General features: G+C 35.3%; 1 protein-coding gene across 1 annotated transcript; it reads right to left on the bottom strand.

Annotated features, from left to right (window-relative positions):
- Positions 1-5: 5 nt before the first annotated feature.
- On the bottom strand, positions 6-24,343 carry LOC132196695 (suppressor of lurcher protein 1-like). Its single transcript, XM_059619511.1, has 6 exons — positions 24,269-24,343; positions 21,119-21,305; positions 7,890-8,080; positions 4,629-4,836; positions 2,914-3,164; positions 6-391 (listed from the first exon to the last, which is right to left on the bottom strand). Exons 1-6 carry the CDS (start codon positions 24,333-24,335, stop codon positions 330-332), a joined length of 966 nt encoding a protein of 321 aa, XP_059475494.1. The 5' UTR covers positions 24,336-24,343; the 3' UTR covers positions 6-329.

Genomic DNA, 24,343 nt, shown 5'->3' with positions numbered 1-24,343 from the left:
GAGAAAAATACTAACGAGCTATTTATTTATTTTCATTCCTTGTCGCTTGTTGGTTGGCCTTTTTAGCTGTACATAGAGTCGCTTTTATCACATGATTTTTAAAATATCATATTTACAAAGTACTTGAGCGTTATAATCCGTAATTAAAAATGCAATTTTAATTAATTCGTCAATCGATCGCGCGCCGCGCCGCTGTCAGAATTATGTAATTTTTTTGCGTTCAATAATAATAATGTGTGAATCGATTGGATTATGAGAGTGCGTTGTCCGTTACATAATTGAAGTAGAGCTGCTGCGAGAGAAGTGTGAGTGATTGTGATCCCTTATCATTAGTAGAACGGGGCATTGAGCAAAAGGGCGGCCAGCAGCAAACACCCGGGCATCGCCTCATCTAAAATCAAACATTAGCATAGTGTCAGACCCTTTGTAGCTACATTTCAAATAAGGGATCTGCTTTGTAAAGCGGGGTTCAAATAATAATAATAACGTGGGCATTCAATTAACAATTCTGGACACAGCTGGCTGACCTGACTTCTCAAGAAATTTCCAAATTTGACTCCGTCATTAAAATTAAACTTTATTTTATGTGATGATTTTCATTTTAAATAATTTAATTTCAACTGATTAACTAATTCTAGTAATTATTTACTTTTATTTAATGCATTTTATTAATAAATTAATTGCTGTTGTGTACCAAAAAAATTCTAAACGTAATACATACTTTTCACTCGACTATTAAGAATAATAGTTTGGGTTTGGTGAAAGCGAATTAAAATTGTCTTATGGGCAAAAATATTATTCTGCTATTTATTTGATAAAATTAAATTCACATGAAATATGATTTAAATAAATATGTGTGCGCTCGTCTGATATGATATAACTCAAGTTAAAAAATCTGCTAATACTAAAAACAGAAATAATTGAAAAAATACCACCGGAGGACAATTCAATCAATTCTAATTAAAAACCGCCCTCGCTTCTGCGAAAGATAAACAATAAATATTGACGCTTTTGTTTACGTTCTGATTCCATTATCTCGGCAAAAAACGCCAAAGCACGGAAAGGGCTGGTTTCTACTCATCCCCTCTCGTTATGTGCAGTGAAACTTTGTTAACCCGTTCGCACGAATTATTCATCGCACGCGGAATTCTTTAGTGCGCCAGGTGGCTTGCGAGAGGCAAAATTCCTAATTTGCCTTTACGCCAAATGGAAACGGAGCGAGAGAGGATGAAAACGCGTGCGCTCCAAATTGCAGAGAGAGAGAGAGGGTTGCTAGTTAGTCCGTTCTTAGCGTTCGCCAAGTGCACCCTAGAGACCCAATACACAGCCAACATTACGGTCAAGGGCTCGGGATTTTTCTTTTGCAACTGAGTCTCTCTCGTCCGTTCACTCGCGCCTCTGATGAGACGATTAATTATTCAAAACGTCGTTTTCTTAATGTCCTCTATTAGTAAACCAAGATCCAATTAAAATTAATGTCCGCCTAGCAGACTTCTGTTGATTAATTAATTAAATTTTTTTTTTTTAAATTAATTAATTTTTTTAAATTTAATGGAATTGAAAATGCTGCCGGTGTCTCTATACTCGGCGACACATAATAATTAATCCATCGCAATCAACGAAATTGAACCGTCAATACTAATATATATCGCACTATGTTTGCTCTTGTTACTGTTCATGAGTTATTTTTTATTATTAATCAGAGGATAGGCAAAAAACTGCTTCTCTCTTATCCACGGTCTGCAGCACCGCGAGTGCATATCTCTCTCTCAGCAACTTTTCACCCTTTTGTTTGCAAATGCAGTGCCATTACCGCGATTGCTTTTTCTATATAATAAGAGCGAACGAAAAAATGGACAAACTGGTGCACTTTTGTGAGAGAATAAAAACCATCAGACGAGTCACAAAAAGAACAAACACCCCGAAACGGAAAAAAAGCCAAGAGAAAATGTATCCGGAAGAAATATTGCAGCAAAAAAGGGATAGAAAGTTTTTTTGCTTTAATAAATGGCGTTGGTAAGAGAAAATAGAGACAAATAAATTTTTGTGCTAAAATGTTTGCAGCAGGTTTGCAGTTGATTTAGTTTTAAATAATAATTACTATTAATGAGGACGGGGCTCCAAAATGTGCATAGTTTTAACTTTTGACCGAAGGCTATATTCATAACTGATTGTTGATTTTTATTTAAAATCATTTCAATAGAAGTTGAAATTGATGCTGTCAATTGTAGCCTAGGTTGTTTCAACAAAAAGAAACAATGAGTTATTATATTGTACCCTCCATTGTTTGACTTTTAAAATTTCACTCCATTTTCTCTATCCAAATGATATAGGATGTAATTCATTGCATGTATTTAAATTTTGCCTTGTATTTTTTTTACCTGTTAATTCAAAACGTGGAAATTTATTTAGAAAAGTGTGTTTCAGCACTAAGATACCTTTTTTATGTTTAATAGAGTAAGAGTAGTACATATAGTTACGTGGCATTCAAGCATGACACTTTGACTTGCGTGTTTTATGTGAAAGGAATTTTTAGTGTAATGTAAAATAAAATATTTTGATTTATTTAAATTATACTCTTCAGTGAAAATTTTCAAATTTTGAAAACCAAACGGTCTTGAATAAAAAAATAAAATAAAAATAAATAAAATAAAATTGTTTTGCATACAAGTTTTTTATATTTATGCAAGAAAAATTTAATGTGGAAACCATGATGAAAAAAACATAGATATTTTACACAAGCATGTTTAATTAAAATGATCAAAATTAAGGTGTCTATATTTGATATTGATTAAACCAAATACGTAGTTATTAAATTTAAAAACAAAATTTTTATCAAAGAAAAATCCCGTTTGTATTAATTAAAATTTATATCTCCCTTTTCGAATGATATGGAGTAACTTAAAATAGTACCTGAGGCTGCTGAGGTTGCACTGGTGCGTACTGGCCGAACCGTGTTGGTGTCCTCCTGCTCGAGGAACTGGAAAGTGGCGTGGAAACCGGTGCCGTCGAGCCGGTCGTTTGAGCGAAAAGTGACGCGGAAGAAGTGTCTGTCCGATTCGACGTCGAACTCACGCAGCTGGCCGCAGTAGCGCGAGTACTTGCGGTCTTGGGCCATGTAGTTGGAGAACTCGACGAAGTCGCTGGCGGATGTTGCCTCGCATCTGCAACACGTCGACCAGATTGAACCGCAAATTTCCCCCTTAATTTCTCTCGGGCGGCTATGATAAGGGTGGGTATGTGACTTTGTGCCTATGTTTACATTGCCTTCCTCTGGAATGTTACACAGCTCCTTTCTGTTTGACCCTATTTTTGTGATTTTTTTTTATAGTTATTTTGAGAATATAAAATATGAAATACAGTATTTTGTAGGCCAAATTTTTATAAAGGTCAATCTTAACCAAATATATCTGACATTATTATTTCAATTTTTTTTTACAGCAATCTGAATATGTCAAGAAACATGTTGCATTAAAAATAAAACTTTTTTTTTAGAAATTACTAAAATATGGTGAAAATTTACAGACAAAATAATTTAGCACTAAATCTTAATATATTATAGTTTATAATAAATTTTTCAAAACATGATATGTGTATTGTAATACAATAGCTTGCTATGTAATCAATATTATTTTAATTTTCTATTGAAAGGCCAGATTTTGAAAATACATACGAGTCTACAGTATGTAAAAAGTGATCTTGATTGAGAAATTTAATGAATTAAAAATTTGGATTGTATGATTAACCACTTGCCATTTTTGTGTTTTCCCATTAGGGCAAAGCACATATTATTAAATGAATCAAAAATTAGTTTTTTAGTTTTATTTCCATGTTATAGGTATTCATTTTTTAAATAAATTTTAACGATTGAAAATATCTAGTCAAGTAACTTTCACGTTAAGTTGTACTGCATATACTATCCTTTTTCCATATTATTTTTTTACCTTGTAGTTTTATTTGCAACTTATCAAAGACATGCAAATGAAGAATGTTAATTTTGAATGCAATTAGTGGCTTCAGGTCGTAATTCAATCATCATCTCCTCTTAAGAAATAGACGACTTTTCCTGCTCATCTCTTTTAAATGCGAGACCATATTGGTGTAAAAAAGCACCTCTCCGCAAAGAGCAGTAGTTCGTATAAAACAGGCGCTGTCTCGTTAACTTTCGGAATACATTTACAATCATCAAAAGACACCTGAGAGAGCAGCAGGCTTGTTAATGGCATTTCCATAAAGTTTTGAGAATTTTCCGCTGCTCTCTTTCCTAATCACGAGAGCGCGAAAGAGAGAATAAAGTGCTTACAGCGACATCAAAAGAGAGGAAAAAGAAAAGTTGCGAAATTACATTAGAGAGAGGGAGGAGGAAGATGAAAAGGTCCTCTTCTAAAATAATCACTCGTGCATGTGTTGCCGTCGTCATCAAGTGCAAATAAAATGGGTCAACCCGCAAAACAGCCGCAAAATTCTCCACTTTAAACGCACTTTTTCACGGCCACTTGAGCAAAAAGCCACTCGGCTGTGCTCGCCCCAAAAAGTCACTTTTGTATATTTACCCTCTCTTTTCAACTGTTGTAGGAAAAATTTAAAATAAAGTTTTTGGAGGAAAAATGATGAAATTTTAGACTCACGGCAAAACGCCCTCGACGTCAAAGTAAGTAAAATGCAGGTGTATCCTTTCGCCAGGTCGTCCTTTGAAGAGGTAGTGGCACTCGGTGTCCCTAGGGTAGTAGCCAGGGTAGTTGGGCGACGAGAAACTGCCGTTGGCGCCTTCCGTGCTGTTGAAGGAGAACGCACATGGGTACTCCATCAACTGCCGACCCCCTGTCACGCCAAAATCTACGGCAAACACGCAAAACCAAAGGGTGTGCAATTAAAGCAAGGGATGAAACACGATGGACCAGAAAATAAAGGGATAGAAATTGAGTCACTTTTATAGTTTACAATATTATATAGGCTTGCGAAAGTTTTTTAAAATCTTAAATCGTGTTTACAAGTTTTTTTTAGATGAAATTTTTTAAGATTTTTAATTAAATCTGAAAATATAAGCATTAAGTAAAGTAAAAACTTTTCTTGATCTAGTATCTTATCTTTAGCCTAATTTGGGCATTATAGCCAGGGTAGAAGTCATTAAAATGGATTTACAAAAGTAATGAATAAAAAGTGCATTTAATTATGCTCATTGATAATTTTTGATAATTATACTCATTATTATTGGTTTTGTTGAATTTAAATACATTGAAGCACAATGCGCAGTGTTTTTTGCAAGTTGATAAACTATTTATAGTAGTAATATTAATAATACAATATTAATAATAAAATCAAATAAATTTTCCGTCACAAAGCTTAAAAACAAACATAAAATATTATCTAAATGCATAATATTTAATTAATAAATTTAAATCGGTTAAATTTTTTATTTATAATAAAACTATTCACTGATCCTTTTAAAATGAATACTTAATACAATTTTAAATTAGTTTGCTATATAAAAAGATTTTGCTTATACAGTACTTATTATATAAAAATCTTTTATACGCCATTTAAAATTATTAAAACCGCGTTGTTAAATTTTGCTAGAGTTAGAACATCATTTATAAAAACTTTACCAGTTACGACTACCTTGAGAACTTTTGACGATTAGTGATTAATAAAATATGGGGAAATGATTGAAAAAAAAACTATCATTGTAAATTTTCAACAGTTCAAAATATTTAAGCTTCACTATATCCATCCCCTTTCTATTGTGACCCTTTGAGCAGCCCTTATGGAAACAAAGATGAGAGATAAGTACAAAGAGAAGTAACCAGCACAATAAACTTTTTACTGCACTGATTGCGGCGTCAGTAAGTAAACCGTTATAAGAACGAGCTCTTAAACCGAGGCCTTGTGCAAATCGGAGATGCTCCCGTCGACATGCAAATGCAGAGAAAGCAGTAAAACATTCTCTCGATCTTATACATACTCGTCTATCCGTGGGTACTTTGAACTCACAATCAGCCGGCGCGTACTTGATGCATGTTTTTATACGTGTAGCCCGCAGTGCCTCAACACGAATACATGAATGAAAATTGCAGTTAATTAATTGGACGTTCACACGCACACACTGTTCCAAATAATATAACGTCTGAATCGGGTCTGCTGGAGAATTTGTTTGAATTTATGTGAGGCGGAAAGCAAGAAGAGAGACTAGACTGGAAGTCCCACTATTCAAATAACGAATTGAAGTGGAAGATTATTGGAGAACTACGAAATCGTCAAATTTTATGACTTTGTGTGTCTCTCTTTCCACTGAAAAGATACGGTATATTTTTTGAGTAAAGAGAGAAGAAACGCAATTCTTTTGTGAGTGGCCCTACTCTCAGTTGGAAAAGGGTTCGGGGAAAATTTTTATCAACCTTCTCCTCTCTATACCGTCTGTGTGTTTGCAGAAATGGAGCAGAAAGGAGCAGACGGATTAATTATTCAGAGGCATTCGCGAATTTTTAAAGTACTCGGCAAATATGGGTCTGCTTTTAATTGTTAATCAGTTTGAAAAAGGAGCGAGCGCGCACATTACGGTGAAAAACTCACAAAGGAGTTCTTCTTTTGTTCAACATCAGCTCAGGCATATATGGATCTTGTTTTACCTGAAACTCGAGAGTTAACAAGTTGAACAACAGGCTTTGTTAAACGCCTGGTCTCATCAAATATTCATTTCAATAAGGCTTAGGCACTCGATGCCTCTTTCATTCCGTCCTTAAAAAGGGCGGAAAAACCCGGGCCGGCACTGCAGCGTAGCCCCGGCTTAAGCTGATTTCCGTTCACGGTTTTTCCGCCTCGCAATCAGCACGAGACACGGAAAACGCACGAAAAGCGAACAAATAATTGAAAAGAAGCAATAAAGTTTAAGGTAATCTTCTTGCTGGAGAGAGTTGCAGTAGTCGCGGCGAGTCTCGAGAGACGAGGCCGAATCCTGATTAAATAACACGATACTAGGCAAGAGTTCAAAGAAGAGGGCATTTTCAGAAAAGCTACCCGTCCTTTCGAAATGTATTTTGCGTTTGTTTTGCCATCGGTGCGTAGACGCGGGCTTCAAAGGAGATCAACAAGAAGGACGTAATTTACATTGGAATTTAAAACAATTGCTGAATAGCAGTTCACAGATTTAAAGAAAAGTACGTTTTTGAAAAAAATCATAGTGATCAAAATTATATTTATATTGCACTAAATAAAGTTAATAAGTAGCCTAACTAGACAGTTATTATTACTGCAGCGTGAAGAGATTTTAGAGGAGGTTAAGAACTACCTGCTAAAATTATATGTCATCAAAGTTGATGAATCGACAAATCACAATGCAGAAATCAGCATCATGTATTAATTTTTTTACGTTTAAAAAAATATCATTAAATATAAGCTTTACATTCTAATAGAAAAACAAAACAAAAGAATCCAAATATTAATGTCAGTTATTAAGAAAAAACATTATAAAATTAAAAAAAAATCAAAATAAATATATTTAAAAAAAACATTGACTGCAGTTTTAAACAATATTAATACATATAATACTTTTTATAATTATTGCTTTAAATTTGCTTTAATGAAATAATTGGAAATAATACATATTGCTGTGTTTGCATAGTTCCAAATCCACATCCATCTTGTACATTTAATTCTTAAAGTAAATAAATAAAATACAAAATTGGCATTTCATTTAGTTACAACTTAAGTTCATTCGTGCACCACAAGGCAATTTGTGCCTGAATCGAGAACAATAAAAAAAATTATATATGAATGAAAATTAGACCACAATTTAAGAGTATGTATGGTGCGAAAATACTGTTTGGATTTTTTTTTTATTTAAAGCAATTTTAAAATATGAGGAACCAAAGAGTTGAAGGATATGTACTTACTTTCAGTGAAACTGTAGAGCGCCTTGAATCCTCTGACGTAGCGCGAGGACACGAGGCCGCGGAATTCGAGGGAGAGGCGCGGCCCGCTGGACATGAGGGGCAGCGGCACCTGACTGCCGCAAAAAGTGTCGATCTTCTCGGAGCGACCCTCCATGTGCACGTACGCGTTTATCGCGTCGGCCGACTCGCAGCTGAAGCAAAAGGCAGAGCGGAATTAATTAATTAGAATGGGGTAGTGCGCGGCGGTGGCGACGGCAGGCAGGCGGGCGGGCGAGCTACCCTTGCAGCGATGAGAAAAGGGATGAGGGAGATGAAGGGCGTGCAAAAGTTTTCACGGCAGCAGAGAGCGGTGACGTGAAAAATGAACAAAGTAAAAAATGGGCAGATATAAAAGTTTGCCTCTTCTCTGGCGCGACAAAGGCCGAGATGTTTTTTGCCATCCGATGCAGCCAAATGAGAACAAAAATGTGTCCTGCTTAGCTTCGGAAACAGAGGGTGTCAAAAACTGCTTATCGATCCAACCCTACCGGCCGGTTATTTTAGACACCGGCAGAATTTTCTGCATTTTCCACTAAAAAGAGAAAGAGAGCTACTTGTTGTTCTTTCTTGTTGAGCTCAAGTTTGTTTGTTTTCCCGCCAAATTTATGCGACTGCAGGAAATATTTACATTGATGAAAAGCGTTCCTTCTTTTTCCTTCCTATCTGAATCTGACAGAGCATAAATAAATAAGGAGATATCTCCTTTCTTTTCTTTCCTCTCTTAGACTGAAAATGCAAATTTTTCTTCTTCCTTTTTCCGAGTCGTTTAAATAGACCAGGGTTCGTTACAATGTTCAAGCAAGCCAGCAAAGTTTGCACAGGCGAATTTTAATTTAATATAATGGAGCTCTTTGATCAAGCCTTTATTGATGAAATTACTGGTAAACATAGCAGAAACTTTCCGCGCCAAGTTTGCATTACTACACATAGTTGCAGAGTGAATTTCCGCCGTGAATAGTGCTCAGCCAGATAGAGTGTACACGGTGTGTTCTTTGGGGAATTCAGTGTACATACGGCAGCAGCACACGTACTCATACATTACACAGAGAGAGCGGCGAGGCGGAGAGAGAAAAGAGAACTAGAAGATTTCCTCACTGCGCAAACTTGCTGCAAGTTCTGTTTCCCAAAAAAGGAAATACATGTTCGAAAAACTAGTTGAAAGCTCCTAAAAAAATATTTAAGAAACATTAAAAATGAAACTTTTGCAAAATGTTCTTATTGTTAGCAAAAGGAAAAAGGAAACTTTTTTTGTAATACAATATTTATAAGTGTACAAATACTTCTAATGGATATTGATTTAGAGATTTGACTCTGATGGTAAAAATTGTATGCTCAAAAAAGCATGTTACCATCCTTTGACCTCTAATCACTGTCACTGTGTTAAATTACATTAATAAACATTATATGGCACCAAATCTTGACCGAAAGTGAATTTATTACAAATTCTTTTGTGGACTTCCGTGTTTGCTTAGGCAAACTGAATACATTCATGCTGTGCAGGTTGCATGATTTTGTTTGATGAAAAATAAAGAAGAATTTTCAAACGAAACTTTCAACAGAATCATTATAATCACTACTTTCCCTTTTGTAAACTTTTATACCCGTTAAATGAGGTTTGCAAAGCTTTCGAAATGGGCAATTTTTTGGTCTTGCTCTGCACATTGGTAAGCTAAAATCCAATTTTCATTTTGACTAAGCCGGCACCAAATCCCCAGCTTCGACGCAGAACAAACTGCGTGAAGATGATGTTTAACAAGTCGATTTAATTCCGCTTTCGGAGAGAGGCTGCTGGGTCGGGAAGCCAAAACGCAACCACATCAGCAGGGCCATAATAGCTCCCTGTTGGTTTTTTGGCGGCGTGTCAAGCCGCTTTTTCATATTTCCCTCCGTTCCTCCTCACTTTATACATGCATGTGAGAGATCGAGTGAGTGAGCGCATGCACATAATGCCCCCTTTGAATTAAAAGTTTGGATAAAACGCGAGTTTAAAGCGGAAAATTGGACGCGAATGCGCCTGGGGGCCGCGAGAAAGAAAGGGCTGCGGCTGGTTGCTGACGCTGCGGCGTTTTCAAGAGACGTCGTGTCGCGCCGAGCATTTCATTTCTGTGTGGCATGTTTGCTTTTGTGCAGTGACAAAATGACGACACAGCGAATATTTTAATGAATATTCACAAAAGACAGCGGTGGTGGCGGCGGCAGCCAGGCTTAAAGTGAGATTTAAAGAGTGGTGCGCAGAGAGGCACCGAGAATAAAACGAACCAGCTTCTTCGGCACACTAGGAAAAGCAGCTTCTTGATTCTTTAGAGAACCAAGTTTGCGTCGAAAAAAAAATTGAAATTTCAGCAATTATTCTTCATATTTGCTAACACACAATATAATATAATAAAACTTTCCTAGCTTCAATCTGTGTTTTGAAGATAATTTGATTTATTAATTACTGTAAACCTAAATTTCATTAATGTTATTATAATATATGTGTGTAATTATTAAATCTACAGTTATCATACGAGCTTATATTTTGATTTCTGTCTCCCGTGTGATAATAGATTATTTTTGTATGAAAATTAATTATATATTCAATAAAAATGTTAATAATTAGAAAGGTTTGTTTTAATGTGAGATAAAAAATGAATTGTATTTAATATGAAAAAACTTTAATACGCTTTAATATAACAAATAAAAATTTGTTTGAAAAATTTTATCATATAAATAAAATTGAAATCACATATCAAGCTAAACATGGCAATACAGCAAACGCATCAGTTGTGAAATTAATTTGATTTCTTTAATCAATGGGTATATCATATGTTCAAATTCATGAAATATGTGCTCATTCTACAATGCTCCCAAAAAAATCTATCAAGCGTACTAAACACTTACAAAAAACAAGAAACTTAAAATTTATTTGAAGATCAATAGGAATAATGAAGTCGGCAATTTTTTTTAGTGTTTTCTTACTGTTCTTCATTAAAAGAAACAACTAACTTAATATCAATTTAATAATAATTTTAGCAAATTTATGGAGTTTGTTCCTTGTTGCAGAAAATTTGCAAAATTCATATTGATCCATTACAATTTTATCTCAAAAGAAGTTTATATTTTTTTCCTTTGCTCAAACATTTTTCGTAGCAAATACTCTCCGCGCGTGCTACATGAAATAAGTTTACGAAAATACAAGAGATGAATTCATAAATAAAAAAAATTATTTAATGAAGCCAAATTTCCTTGAGTATTTCTGAAGAATAATCAAAACAATTTAACCCTAAAAAAAAAATCACGAAAGGGAATATCCCAAACTGTCAATATTTGCTTACTTTTCTTTGCTTTAATTGTGTTGACAAGAAGTTTAATTTTTAATATTAAATAGAGCGTTAAAATTTATATCCTCGATTTTAAAAGAGAAATTTTGAGTTTTTCATAAAAATGATATTTCGGCCCCATTTGCTTGTTCTCCAGCATGAATTTTTCAGCACTATTCCGGCGACTGTGCTGTTCTTCTTACACATAGAGCGCAGTTCTTTCTTACACAGCCAGCAGCGAAGAAGGAAGAGCTCTCGTGTTTGCGCAGAAACAGGGAATAAATTCGCGATACAGAGAAGCAGCGCGAGAGTGATGTAGCTGCATTTATTATATATGAAACAAGGGTGGTGCTCGGCGCGGGGCTCGTTGGCTCGGTTGGTCGCCTAGCCAGCCCGCTAGCTGCAGTGACTTTTATTTACTTTTACAATCGACTTCCCTTCGGATGAGGCAGCAGCAGTCGGTCGCCTGGCAGCCTTTGCGCTGCAATTTGCATACACATCCGTACAATTGTGTGCGCAACAAAACACACATTCGTTTCCTACCGACCAGCTAATGATTGTCTACAGCATAGTAGGTGTGTTGCACCCATATTCCAACAGCATATACACACACAGACAAACAAATAAACACACGTTCAAACGAATCGACGTACGGCAAATAGTGGAGTCGTAACTCAAAAATTGCAGTGCAACATCAGGCGCCTCTGTTTTATGAACGTGCATGTGTACAATGATTGTTGTTACAGTCCCAACGCGACATATCGACAAAATTTCGATGTTGTGTGTCGAGCAAATAAATAATGCGAAATCAAAATACTCACAGTTTCGAGCAAATTTTAAAGAAAAAACGATAATGCCTGGCAGTGAATAAGTGAACAAGTGATATAACAAGCAAAAGTGGAAGCAAAAATAAAATGTATTTTTATATTTATAGTAAAAATTATGTTTTTTACGCACAAAAATGCTTTCTATATTATGTTATTTACATAAAAATCAATTTTTGAATTTTGATTTAATAACATACATAAATGGCACAATTTATTTGTTAAAATTAATTAATTAATTTAAATTATTAATTTTTAACATTTTGATGTATTATTTATAAAATTTTTTTATCTTCTCACGTAAAATAAAATTATTTTTAAAAGACTTCAAAAATTTATGAAAGCAATAAAAAAATTAGTTTTAAAAGTGAAAAATTTTGCAAGTAAGAAAATATATTTTTTTGAAATATTTGTTATAAAGCTTTTTTACCACTTCTAATGACACATTTCTATCTAAATTGTGTTGATATTTATTTTTTCTTGAGGAATGAAATATATCATGACTAAAACTGAGAGGGCCGTTTTTTTAGTTAGCGCATTTATGCTTGGCAAATTTGTAATCTACTTTAAATTACGATTTTCGCTATGGTGAATACAACAAAGAGTTAATTTAAAATTAAATTTGTATCTGCCTTTAGCTACATCAAAATTACCTCAAAACCTTATAAATAAAGGACGACCAAAATTGTTTCCGAACTAATTTTGCCCGCATGTTGTGTATGTTCAGGTTGCTAACAAACACGTTACGTACGACACGGCGTGTGTGTTTGGTGTGTGTCGGCGCGTGTGTGTAATGTGTGTTCATTTTCTCGCATGCAAATTTATCAGGCAGCGGCGGCGGCGCGGCGAGTGCCAACTTTGCACACTTTTGAATAATTGTTTCTCGTCGGCGAGGCGGTGAATGCAAATTTCCTTCGGCAAACTTTTGAGCCGAATTTCGCATACCGAGTTAAGTGAGTGTAACACGCGCCAGTAAACACATCTTAAAAAAAAAAACGCCAAGCTGGCGGGCGGGCGGAAAGCAGGGGGTGGCCGCGCCTCGTTTGCCTTTCACCGAAATTCTGTGTGCGTGGTTTATTCCGAGACTCCTGCGCTGCCTCCGAAGAGAGAGATAAAGGTTTTGCATTTGAAAAGAATTAGCCGAGTTTTATCTGAGCGCCTTTGAGTGCCGAGAGTGAAAGATGCTTTGCGAACTTTTTTTCCTGTGGCGACGGTGGCGTCTTCTTGTTATCTGTGAGAAATTTTGCGTGAAGGATCAATCGAGAGACACGGAAAGAGACGCTTGCTTTTTTCGCATCCATAATCACACAGCTGCTGCGCGAGCGAATTGAATCTTGCCACTTTGCGAGACGAGGTGTATCGGCAATTGCTGCGCATTTTCAACCGATTGAATTTTCCATCGTTTTCACATCTGTCAATAGTATATAGAAAAAGTAGTGTTTGTTTTTTTGTTTGCATTGTGAATGGAACATAGAGAAACTGATTCTGCTTGAAAACTTGTTTCTCTTAATCTTATTTAATAATAATTTTTGATTCCTAAAATCCCTAAAATTATTCAAACTTCAAATAAAAAAGCGAATAATTTTTTTTTACTCTTCTTGATGATTTTATATAAATTTTGGATGTTCAGTTCAAACTCATTATTTAATTCATTAAATATTCACGTAATATTCTCATTTTTAACTTAAAAGAGCATAGTTCAAACGGGATTTTATGAAACTGACATTTAAAAGAGAATTAATTAACCGTGGCGCATGGTTTGTTCGCATGAAAAGTTGAACGCCGATGGCGTTTAATAAATTATCCATCTATGTAGGTGGAGTAATTGAAAATAAAAAAATAATAAATTGACGTAAAAATAGATGAATTTTTTTTTCTATACTATTGTTAACATTTGTTTATATACCTCTTATTTTTGAAACCTGAAGCGCTAATTTAGAACTTTCTTTTTTTCTGTAATATTTAAAAGTTGTCGATGCTTGCAATGTTTAAAATTAATTAAAATCAAGTAAATTGAATTTGATTGTGTAAATTAATTCCCAACAAATTGACTCGGGAACAAAATCAACACGAGGAATTCCAGAAAAATAGAGTGCAATGTGTTGCAATGGAAGAGAAATTTGATTTCAATAGTTAGCAGTTTTAAATGAACTTTGCAATTCAAAAAATTTATGTCAAATTCTCCTGAAAGAAAATCATAAAATAGAGAAATTAGGAAAAATAGTGAAAGTAAAAATTAATTAGTTCTTTCACTTATGAAAAAGCTCTTTGAAATGAATGCATTATCTTATCATTTTAGTTTAAATTTTAATTTCAACTCCAAAAATTTTTAACCACAAAATTTTCCATTCCAAATTTTCTTGTGAAATGCATCCCTAGAGATCGCATTAAACAAAAGAGAAGCTACTTCAGGGCATGGGAACCTGAGATACTATTCTGCGAGTTTTTAATCAACCAAAAAGCAGCATTGTTATCCAAGAGGAAGGAAATGATAATATTATCATCAGAGCAAATCTGTTGAGAAACGCGTCTCTCTTGTCTTTGAGCTTTTACAAAAGCACCAGGTAAAATTTTGTATATTATGTTTTTTTCGGAGAACCTTTGAAAAGAAGCGTGTTGTAAAAGGGGCTTACCTAAAGCAAAGCCGGTGCGCGGGGAAATTGAACAAAAACCGTGGATTTTGCGTGGATATATTTACGTAAAAAACCAGCTTGCCATCAAAGCATCACATGCGTGATGCAGAGGGGGTGTCGTTCCAATATGATGGCGGATTTCGCAAAGCCATTGTGCTCGTTTCGGCAATACAATGCGAAATTGCAGGCTGGTTTAAAATCACGAGAGAGAGCAAACACTAGCCCCGAAACAACACCTCCGGTGGCGCTCGTCAAAATCCTCGGGACAAAGTCTCTGTTCACGGCACAACGGCCGAGGCGATACAATAAAGCTAATTGTTGTTTAATTGAAACCGCACTGCCCTGAGCGCGTCAACTGCATGCATTGTTCTGTTCATATATTAATGCAATTATACGACTCTCAAATGATAATCCCGCCGGAGCAAACTGGCCGGGTAACCCTACTTGCCTCCAAAGGTATTTCCGATATTGAATTGAAAATTACAATCAGACAGTATGAAGTTCAATTTGCGGTAACCTGCAGTCAACCAATGAAATCAATCAAAAAAAATTTTCAAAATAAATTAAATTTTCCATGTTTCATCACAATTTTAAAAACGAGAAATTAAATTCAAGTAAAGTACTCCTATACATAAATATTTTTTAAATAAAAGAAATTGGTGCCACATAAATGAAAATATTTATGATTTATTAAAATATGTAATCTCACATCGAAACCAACAGTTTAAAATTAAAAATAATAAAAATTAATTTTTTTCTATCAACCAATTGAACTTTCTTTATTCTTCTTCCCCAAATTTTTTCATGCAATAATATTTGATTGTTCAAATCGAATTAAAATTATTTAAAAAAACTCACTGGTCAAGGAAAATAAATTTTATTAGAACTTCCCTTCTCTTAAATAAGTACTGTGACTTCTCAATTTCCTTCTCTTGTTTATTTTACATACCAACTTTGACGTAAATTAAAAAGGAGTATTTTAAATACAAAATAATTAAGTTAATTAAGTTACCGGCACCGATTTAGATAAAATTTTTGGATAAGAAAGGGGGACCAGCAAACGGAGACGAACTGCCGGCGGAACTTGTGTTTTACGGTTGGCACGCTTCCTTTACAACTAGGACTCGTCCCAATTCAGCGAGATTGCTTTCATTAGCGAGGGAATTTCTCACGGCGCTGTAAAATAAATGATGATATGCGATGATAAAAGTGACACAGGGCTGAGTGAAAGAATTCATCATCTGCGTGAGCCGCGCGCGCGCCATTTACAGCGAGAAAAATTGGGGGATGTGTTGAATGAATCGCACGTCGGCAGTGCGCGGTGATAAAATCTTTTTTGCCAAGGGTCGAGATTTTTCTTTCTTTTCCGGCAATTTTTTGTTTCCTGAGAGATGGGGGATTATATTTGGCACATGCAATTTCCGTGACAATCGTATTGATGAAATTTTTGAAGCTGGATTATTAAGTTTTTGTCAGGTTCATCCAGGTTTTTCATGAAATCATCATGAGCTCACCTTATCCTCTCTGAATCACAAATTTCTGTCTCATAAAAAAAATGTTCTTCAATCCCAATGTATAATGTATCTATTTCATAGCAATTTTATAAGTTTATTTTAATATAATAAATATCCGAAATATCCATGAAATCCCATTTTTGATACATTTTCTAGAAATTAAAACAAATCTTTACAAGGCTTACTAATCAACAAAAGAAATCAAAATAATCAGAATTTAATGAACAAAACAAAACTAATTACATTGATGGACATATTTTATAAAAAAAACTTGCCAAAACAGAAGTTTTTTGAAATAACTGGAAACATATGTGTTTGGGAAAATGCATTTTATTTTAAGCCCTTATTTATCTGCCTGGAAAAAGAAACACTCGCTAACTATTTTTAGCATTATTATAAATCCGCTTAGATCGTTAATTTGCATCTAGAGGTGCTCATCTGGCTGAATGCAAAAAGTGCACTGACACGCGTGGATACGCTTTTGCGCCGCAATTAACTGAATAATATGCCACTGTGCTAATTCAGCGGAACGAGCTCACCAGCCGATCTGCCGAGCCGAGCGGAACAACGCGATTTGATTCTGCGAAACGGTGCTAATCTTATGCAACTTGCCGCACCACCATGTCTTGCGGGATTGCATTGCCGTGCTAAGCGGTCAATTGGATTATTTTTTGCGCTCTGCAGCTTCGTTGTAAAGAAATGATGCGGCTGGGATATTGGTCTCTTGGCAAACGGCATTGGATTTTCGCAGGGCAATTGGCACACAAGTGACAACGCAGCGACATTGCTGCAACACCACAGATGAAAGTCTATGCAATTCTTTAAACAAACTTAAAAAGAAAAAGAAAACACGATTCATCCATGTTATAGACAACGTGAATAAATAGGAAACTTGTGTTGAATAATATAAAAATATTTGTAGATTTTGTCAGCATTTATTTAACTAAATTAATAATTTAATTAAAGTTCTCCCCTGAAACTGATGTTAAATATGTGGTTACAGCCGGTTAAAACTTTTAATTACACTAGACATCGTATTGAAGATCTGTATTTATGATTGATTAAAATTAATAAACATAAACAGATACAAAAAAGTCGTTATTTCACATTAAAAAAAAATAACTTTTTTAAAAAATAGGTATAATATAAATATAAAATAAATTTTTAACACTAAAACCAACCAAAACATTGTTGTAATTAATGTTCAATAATAATTTTAGTAATATGTAATCTGCACTTTCTTGTAATAACTTTAATTTAATTATTTTTAGTAAAATGTATTATTCTTGGCTAATTGAATTTCAATCAATTAAATTAAATAATGTTAATATGACAAGCGTTCCCTTCCCGCCGTTTTAAGCAAAAAATGCCTATGTCAGGAGATCGGCCAATCAGTTGCGCGGAATAAGTTAAAGTCATCAATCATTTTTAAGACAAATGATGAATAGACAAATAGAGGTAAACAAAGAAATTCACCAGTGTTGTGTGGTCTGTGCGTGCGGGGAAGCAAGGAAAGTCGTATTTCATAAGTTTTCTGTGTTGAATTTAGACAAAAAATGTCTTTGTGAAGTTGTGGGGACCTATTTTTTTAATTCACAAGTGATAATACTGTAAATTCGACGAGAAAGTGACGGAAAACCAGTGCTTTGCTTTTTCGGTACTGCAGGAAGAGCGGCCGCAGCAGTTCAAGGTAAGCCTTTTTTCTCACTCCTGAACGTCCGAGCACTTGCCCATGGGCAAACTGTCCATGCGGCGCATATAGACAAATTTCTAACCTTCCGGTTCCGCTCAGAGACTTGAATTTATATTTTAAATATGACCGCATTATCATAATAATGCAATAAACAAACAATTTATCAAGAGCCTAATCTTATGTTAACAAACGCGAAATAAATTCTCGCAGATGTCTCCGCGATAATAAAGCGACTTTGGTAAAACTGCTACACTTCGAACACACGCTGGCAAACAACGGGGATCATTTTTCAAAAGAGAAATTGTCGTTAAAATAAACGAGAAACAAGAGAGGAAGCAGGGGATGAGGGAACGTAGGAAAAATCTGCGCTCCTTGCGATCACAGGAGAAAGTGAGGCGAAAACTTGCCGGGGGAGCTTTTACACAGAATAAGATTTTATAAATGTGATACTGCACGGTTGTGCTGACACAAGGAAACTAAGTTTCGGCTGGCAGCAAACAAACAGTAATAAATGCTTCAGAACTTTCTGCACAGGAGAGACTTTTGAGTTTCCTCATATACTTTTTGCATGATATTGATACGACACGGTTATGTATCAAATTCATTCTTCTCTTTACAGACCGTTTCCCCGTGTGAGAGAGTTTTTGAGAAAACTTTTCAAAAGAGACACCCTTTGTAGCAAGAAGTCTCAATTCTGCATGTTCATTTGGATTCAGATGTGGGCTTATTCTTTTTTGTAAAAAACAAGCTTTCTTTGGAATAGAAATAAGGTAAAGGTAGGAAAAAGAAATTATTGGAAGAGGAGAATTCTTGTTTGGGACGGTTCAATAAGAAATCGAGAGTTATTGACAGAAATTGGTTGCCAATTTCTTTCCCTTTTGGACTAAAGTTCTTGGAAATAAATTTTGTTATGAAAGCTTCTGGGAGCTGCGCAAGTTCATCGGTACACCTGGGATTATTGAAACGATCTTGGCTGGCGGTGCTGATCGGCAAGTTTTAATCATTGAAGGGAGATTATGTAAATTGGTTGACGAAAGTTCCTCTTGGGTGCGCGTCTTCCATCGCATTTTCATCAAATATCTTTTAATCCTTCTTTTGTTAAAAAGTAATGTGATGTGAAAGATAAAATTATTGGCTTTTTTTAAACAGGATACAGTAAAATAAAGGTGTTAAAATCGGGAATTAATTAAAATAGAAATTCTATTGACCATTCTAATATTTTTTTAATGTCACCTCAAATCGTTGAAGTTTTTTTATTATTCTCCTTGCGTTACAGTTGAATGAAAATTCGGTTTTAATAGGTGAAAAAGCTGGTTTACAAGAGAAACACGTAATACTTTGTACAGAATTAAATTGAAGAAATTAATTCACAGCTTAAGCTCATCAAGTAGATTAAAACTTAACTAAAACTGAAACTGGCAAACTGCTTTGCTATAAAGTGGGGTTTAGATATTCTGAATTTATCAGTTGTTTACTAGAATTGGCTCCCAATATGATTTCCAAAATTTTTTACTTGCGACGTGAGAAAATAAATGAATTCAACTGAAAAAAAATTCATCTTTAATTTAATTTATATCAGATGAATGTAAATTTTAACAATCCTCTTGATTTCCCAGTTCGTAATTTTTTTGAATGCTAATAAAAAGTTGATAAAAGAGTTCCGGTTTATAACAATTGCATGGAAGTCATAAAAAATATTTGCAGTATATTGGGTGCGGTTTTTTCATTACTCGCTGAGAACGACACAAACGCAAATCGTCAATAAACTGTTGGCGGCGCACGTACAAATTTTATACGCTTCCTCGAGGAGGATTGCACAGTTGTATTACACAGAGAGCATACGCAATAAAACACGGTTTGAAATATGATCTCATAAAACATTTCGCAAGCAACAAGCATGCACAAAGCATCATGCACACACACACCGCTCGCGCGTTTTTGTTTTTACACTCGGCGCGTACAAAATCTCTTTCTGCGCGCATGAAAAATGGAATATCTCAAAGCTGGCTTAAAGAATTGCGACGCGGCAGCGGCGAACACACACATTGTTTCAGAATGGTGCACGCGCGCAAAAAGGCTCAAACGAAGAGAGAGAGAGCGGAACTACTGCTGTGATCGTCAAATTCCTTATTCGGCGACCCACCGCAAAAAGCATGCAAATGTTACGGTGCAAACGCGACTCGTTTTCCAAATTTTACATGGCTTTGATTCGTTCTTTGATCGCCTTTTCAGTGTCTTTGTTTCAAGTGTTTCTACCTTTTAAAAGCAGGGAATGGAAACTGCGGTCTAAAAATCGTCATTATATTTGGTAATGATCAACACCAAATAATATTATTTGCATTGAAAATTTTGATGAAAACGGGGGTTTCATCTTTTTCACAGAAATGAGTGTTCAGTCATGTCATGAAGTAATGAGCAAATAAAAACATCACAAAAATAAAAACCATTATGAACCCAATTTTCTTAAAAGTTACAATTTTACTCTATAAGAATCGATTTCATTTGAATGTTTTCAATAAATATGTTTAGTGTGTGCTAGAAAATTAATAAGAAAGTGAGATCAATGAAGTTGAAGAAAGCAGGCCTGACCAAGGCATTTTGTTAAATTAAGATAAGAATACGATTTGGCGGTGGCATTGGATTTATAATAGAAATTTATTATAAATGTTTATGAAATATAAAACTTTCTAAAATAAAATTTTCTAATATAAAAAATATGAACATTTAAAATTTTACAAAATAATTAAAATAAATAAAATAAAGATTTAATATTTCGTGAAAATAGTTTGAGCAAGACCATTTTGTCAACAAAAAAAATTTGTATTTGATTCTATTTTATTTATAAAAATTTTAATATTTACTTTTTTTATTATTTAATGTTAAACTCCTTTCTGTGTAAAAATCATTTTTCATTTTTTTAACTGAAGGGGGAGAAAACACAATTTGATGGTTAGTGCGGTTACAGTGAGCATGGAGGCTCTCTTTGTCGCGTTTGTTCCACAACACGCGCTTGAACACATAAACCACTTAGGTTGAGAGCGAAAAGAGAGATGTCAAAGTTCTTGCTGCCGCAAAAAAGAAACGCAAAGCAGAAGTGCGAATGTGTTAGGGAGCGAGGGTGTCACGCGTGCGGCCGAACGGAAAGGCGGCGCACACACGCAAAAAAGCAAGGGTTCTTTCCACTCTCACTCACGCTTTACGCAATAAGAAGACAAAGAGGCTCTTACTTGTGGTCGTCGTCGCCGGCCGTGTACAGGTTGAACTCGGTGAAGACAAGTTGCACGCGCTCCTTGCCGCGTCCTTGGAACTCGTAGCGGCACAGCGAGCGCGCAGGGTATGGTTGCGGGTAGCCTGGTGAGGACACGCTGCCGTTTTTCCCCGCGTCGCTTGTGATGACCAGATCGCAGTTGGCGGCTGAAAAATGGAAGTTTTTTATGTTATAGATGACGTCAGCCGGAGAAAATAAAAGTACATATTTATGACTACGAAACTTTTATCATATCACTAATCAGACTTTGGCCTGAAATAATTTTGACCATCTATACTGCAGGAATTTAAAAAAAATTGAATTTTTAATATTTTTGTTAATTATAAACTTATTATTATTATTATTATTATTATTATTGCACTCATGAAAAGAGGGAAAAAGGTTTTATGAGCATTTACATGTTGCTAGCAAATAGGCGAAACTTGTTGTCAAAATAAACTTGGTTTTTAGGCTAATTTTAGGAGTATCAATTAATTTGAATTATTTTAGTTCTAAAAATTAGAGAATAATAAGAAAAAATAAAGAAAATTAATAATTTGTTACTTCAAAATTCAAACAATGTCACACATTACTGATATAAAAGTTAAAAAAATAGAGTTTTTCAAAAAATTTAAATTATTCTGCTATTTTGACTTTTTTAGTTTTATAAAAGGTTGAGCATTTTTTTTTCAAACAATTAAACTTTGAAAATAAAAATCCGAATAACTGATTTTTTAATGAAATTCAAAAAATTCTGATTCAAATTTTTTTTGTCGATTTTACTCCTTATCATCAAAGAGCTCTTTATAAAACACTAATCTTTCTATGTGTATGAGGGAAATTGACACTAAATTTAAGAAATTCTTCCAGAATAACCTAATGGAATAATTAAAAAATTGTTCCAACATAATCTTTCTTGAGCAAAATAATATAATAATGTGTGCCGATCCTTTTAAATCTCAATAAATAATCAACTCTACACTCTACACCGTTTTCCCTATTAAATTTTAGTTACAAGAAAATATAATTTTTTTTAAAACCAAAATCTGTTTTGAATTATTGAAACTAGAACTGATGATTTCTGCCTGTGGACTTGCAAGATCCAATTTTTGGTCAAATATTGACCGTTCTCCTAACTTTACTCAAAGGTAGTATTTTTTTCGGACGGGGGTCTGCAGCTGCAATGCAGACTGTGCAACGCGAGGGGGTGGTGGGTCCCGGGGGATGCGAGAGACCGGTCGGTCGGTTGGTCGGTCACTTGGCGCAAATCCAATCGATGTGATGAACTCCGGCCAACAATTATCTCAAATATCGCGTCACAGGGCTCCTGGGACACCGACCGGAGAGCGCGCGGGAACTTTTTTCAGGATGAACGAAAAAAGTGTATATACCGGGCGTGCGGGGGTGATAAATGGGGTTGCGTGTGCCGCCCCGCCCCTTTGCACCACCGGCTTGCCTGACAACACGCTATAAAGGAGCACCTTCGCAGCATCCTGCTGATGCACCTGGACCGAACGAAAAATGGATAGAACGTGCGATTCGGTCCAGTTTTTTTTTTTTACTTTCTCTCTTTTTTATATTTATCTCTCTCTTGCACTTGGTGCGAGGGAAAAGGTAAATTGATTTTTTATGTCAGATCCATTAAGCCGCACGGCCCCGGGGAGATTTTGGGGAAAAATGATCCAAACTCCGAGTTCGGACTGCGCGTGCTGGGATGCGGCGGACAAAGTGATTTTTTGCCTCGCGCACCGCGACACTTACTCACTTTCGCTCCTGCAACTTTGTTCCGGCGTAAATAATGTACAGCTCCTTGGACTTAGAGAATGCAAATTGTATATAATTTCGAGGGGGGTATTAGCATGAAATAATGTGACTTTAAAATTCTGCTTGAATATTCATGCAAAAACGGTCAATACTGCATATAATTATTTCGCGCGGAAAGTGTACATTTAGCGCTATCGTCAAATGTATGGACGACGGCGGCGGCTTCAATGTAAATTAATTAAGAAACTTGCTGGCCAAACTAACTTTTGGGTACGCCGCAAAATTTCACTGCGAGAAAGAGAAAGAAAAAGCATAGTTCAACGAGAGGAAAATGACGGGCGAAAGTGCAAGCGAGAGAGGCCACTCGGTTGCGCGGTGGCGAATGTGGAGAGATAAGACTTTATTTTGCAGCAAACGTTCGCCCTTTTGATCCCTTCCGTCCGGCAAGCCGGACAACCGCAGGCTATTTACACACGGCAACCCTATCCATCACAACGCGACCAGAGCACATTAAGCACACGTCAAACCATCATAACGTCATTTGCTCAAATTGAAGTTCAAGAGAGAACAAAAAGAATGATGCAAAGTTGCTATTTTTATACAATAAATTTCTTCATAAAGTAAAGTTAGAGTTTAAATTATGGTTTTTTTTAAAGGGAAAGAAAATATGCAAGGAAAATAAATGTTGAGGAAATGCTGTCTTTAAATTTTAAATTAAAAAAAAATTTGTGACATTCTTTGACAAAAATTATTTAATCTCTAGAATTTAAGAAACAATAAAATTCTATAGAAATTTTTGCTATTTCTGGTTAGCGTTCATACACTTAAAAGCTCAAATCCTTCATTGCATGCATATCATCCTGTGGAATTTTATAATTGACTGCCCGATGTATGAAAGTCAATTTGTTCTATTTTTACTTTCATGGTGTTCCGATGTGCCTTTTTAATTTTCATTTGATTTCTGAGATCTGAGAACGAATAGGATAAAACTTTTAAAATTCATATCTCAACAAAATGACTTGGATAATTTTTACATATTATCTGAATAAAAGAGTTTTAAAAAAATTAGTATTAAATCTTATATCACTTACGACGTTCTCCATTAGCAAGCCGGTGGACAAAAGAGGCCAATTAGGCGCACGTTAAAATTTCCTTGAAATTTGCGCGAGATAAAAAGGGTGCGTGATAAAGTGATGCGACTTCCTGTCATAAACGTGAAAGAAAGTTTGCCTGCTTAGAGAGTGTGCAATTAGTCGTCTCTGTGCGTGTATAAAACATGCAGGCAGGCATTAAAAAGTTGCATCGTAAATCTGCAAACTTTATTCATTAGAGGGCGCGCGCGAGGAGAAAGACAAAAGCGACTCACCTTTGACGTCGCGGCTGCTGGCGTCGCCGAGGAGCAGCAGCAGCAGCAGGAGCGCGAGGGCCTCCATCACTGGTC

This window comes from Neocloeon triangulifer, unplaced genomic scaffold (genome assembly GCF_031216515.1).
Source record: "Neocloeon triangulifer isolate White Clay Creek 2 clone unplaced genomic scaffold, ASM3121651v1 ptg000012l, whole genome shotgun sequence".
NCBI classification, from domain to species: Eukaryota; Metazoa; Arthropoda; class Insecta; order Ephemeroptera; family Baetidae; genus Neocloeon; species Neocloeon triangulifer.
The sequence above is the reverse complement of the archived record's forward strand: the minus strand, read 5'-3'. Positions and strand labels throughout refer to the sequence as shown.

Bases quoted from the DNA above. Each gene is read 5' to 3' on its own strand.
- LOC132196695 (XM_059619511.1), bottom strand. From the start codon at position 24,335: ATGGAGGCCCTCGCGCTCCTGCTGCTGCTGCTGCTCCTCGGCGACGCC. The intron at 8,081-21,118 runs GTAAGAGCCTCT...CTTTTGCTTCAG, and splicing joins GCCGGCGACGACGACCACAA to CTGCGAGTCGGCCGACGCGA. The intron at 392-2,913 runs GTACTATTTTAA...GTTTGATTTTAG, and splicing joins TGCAACCTCAGCAGCCTCAG to ATGAGGCGATGCCCGGGTGT.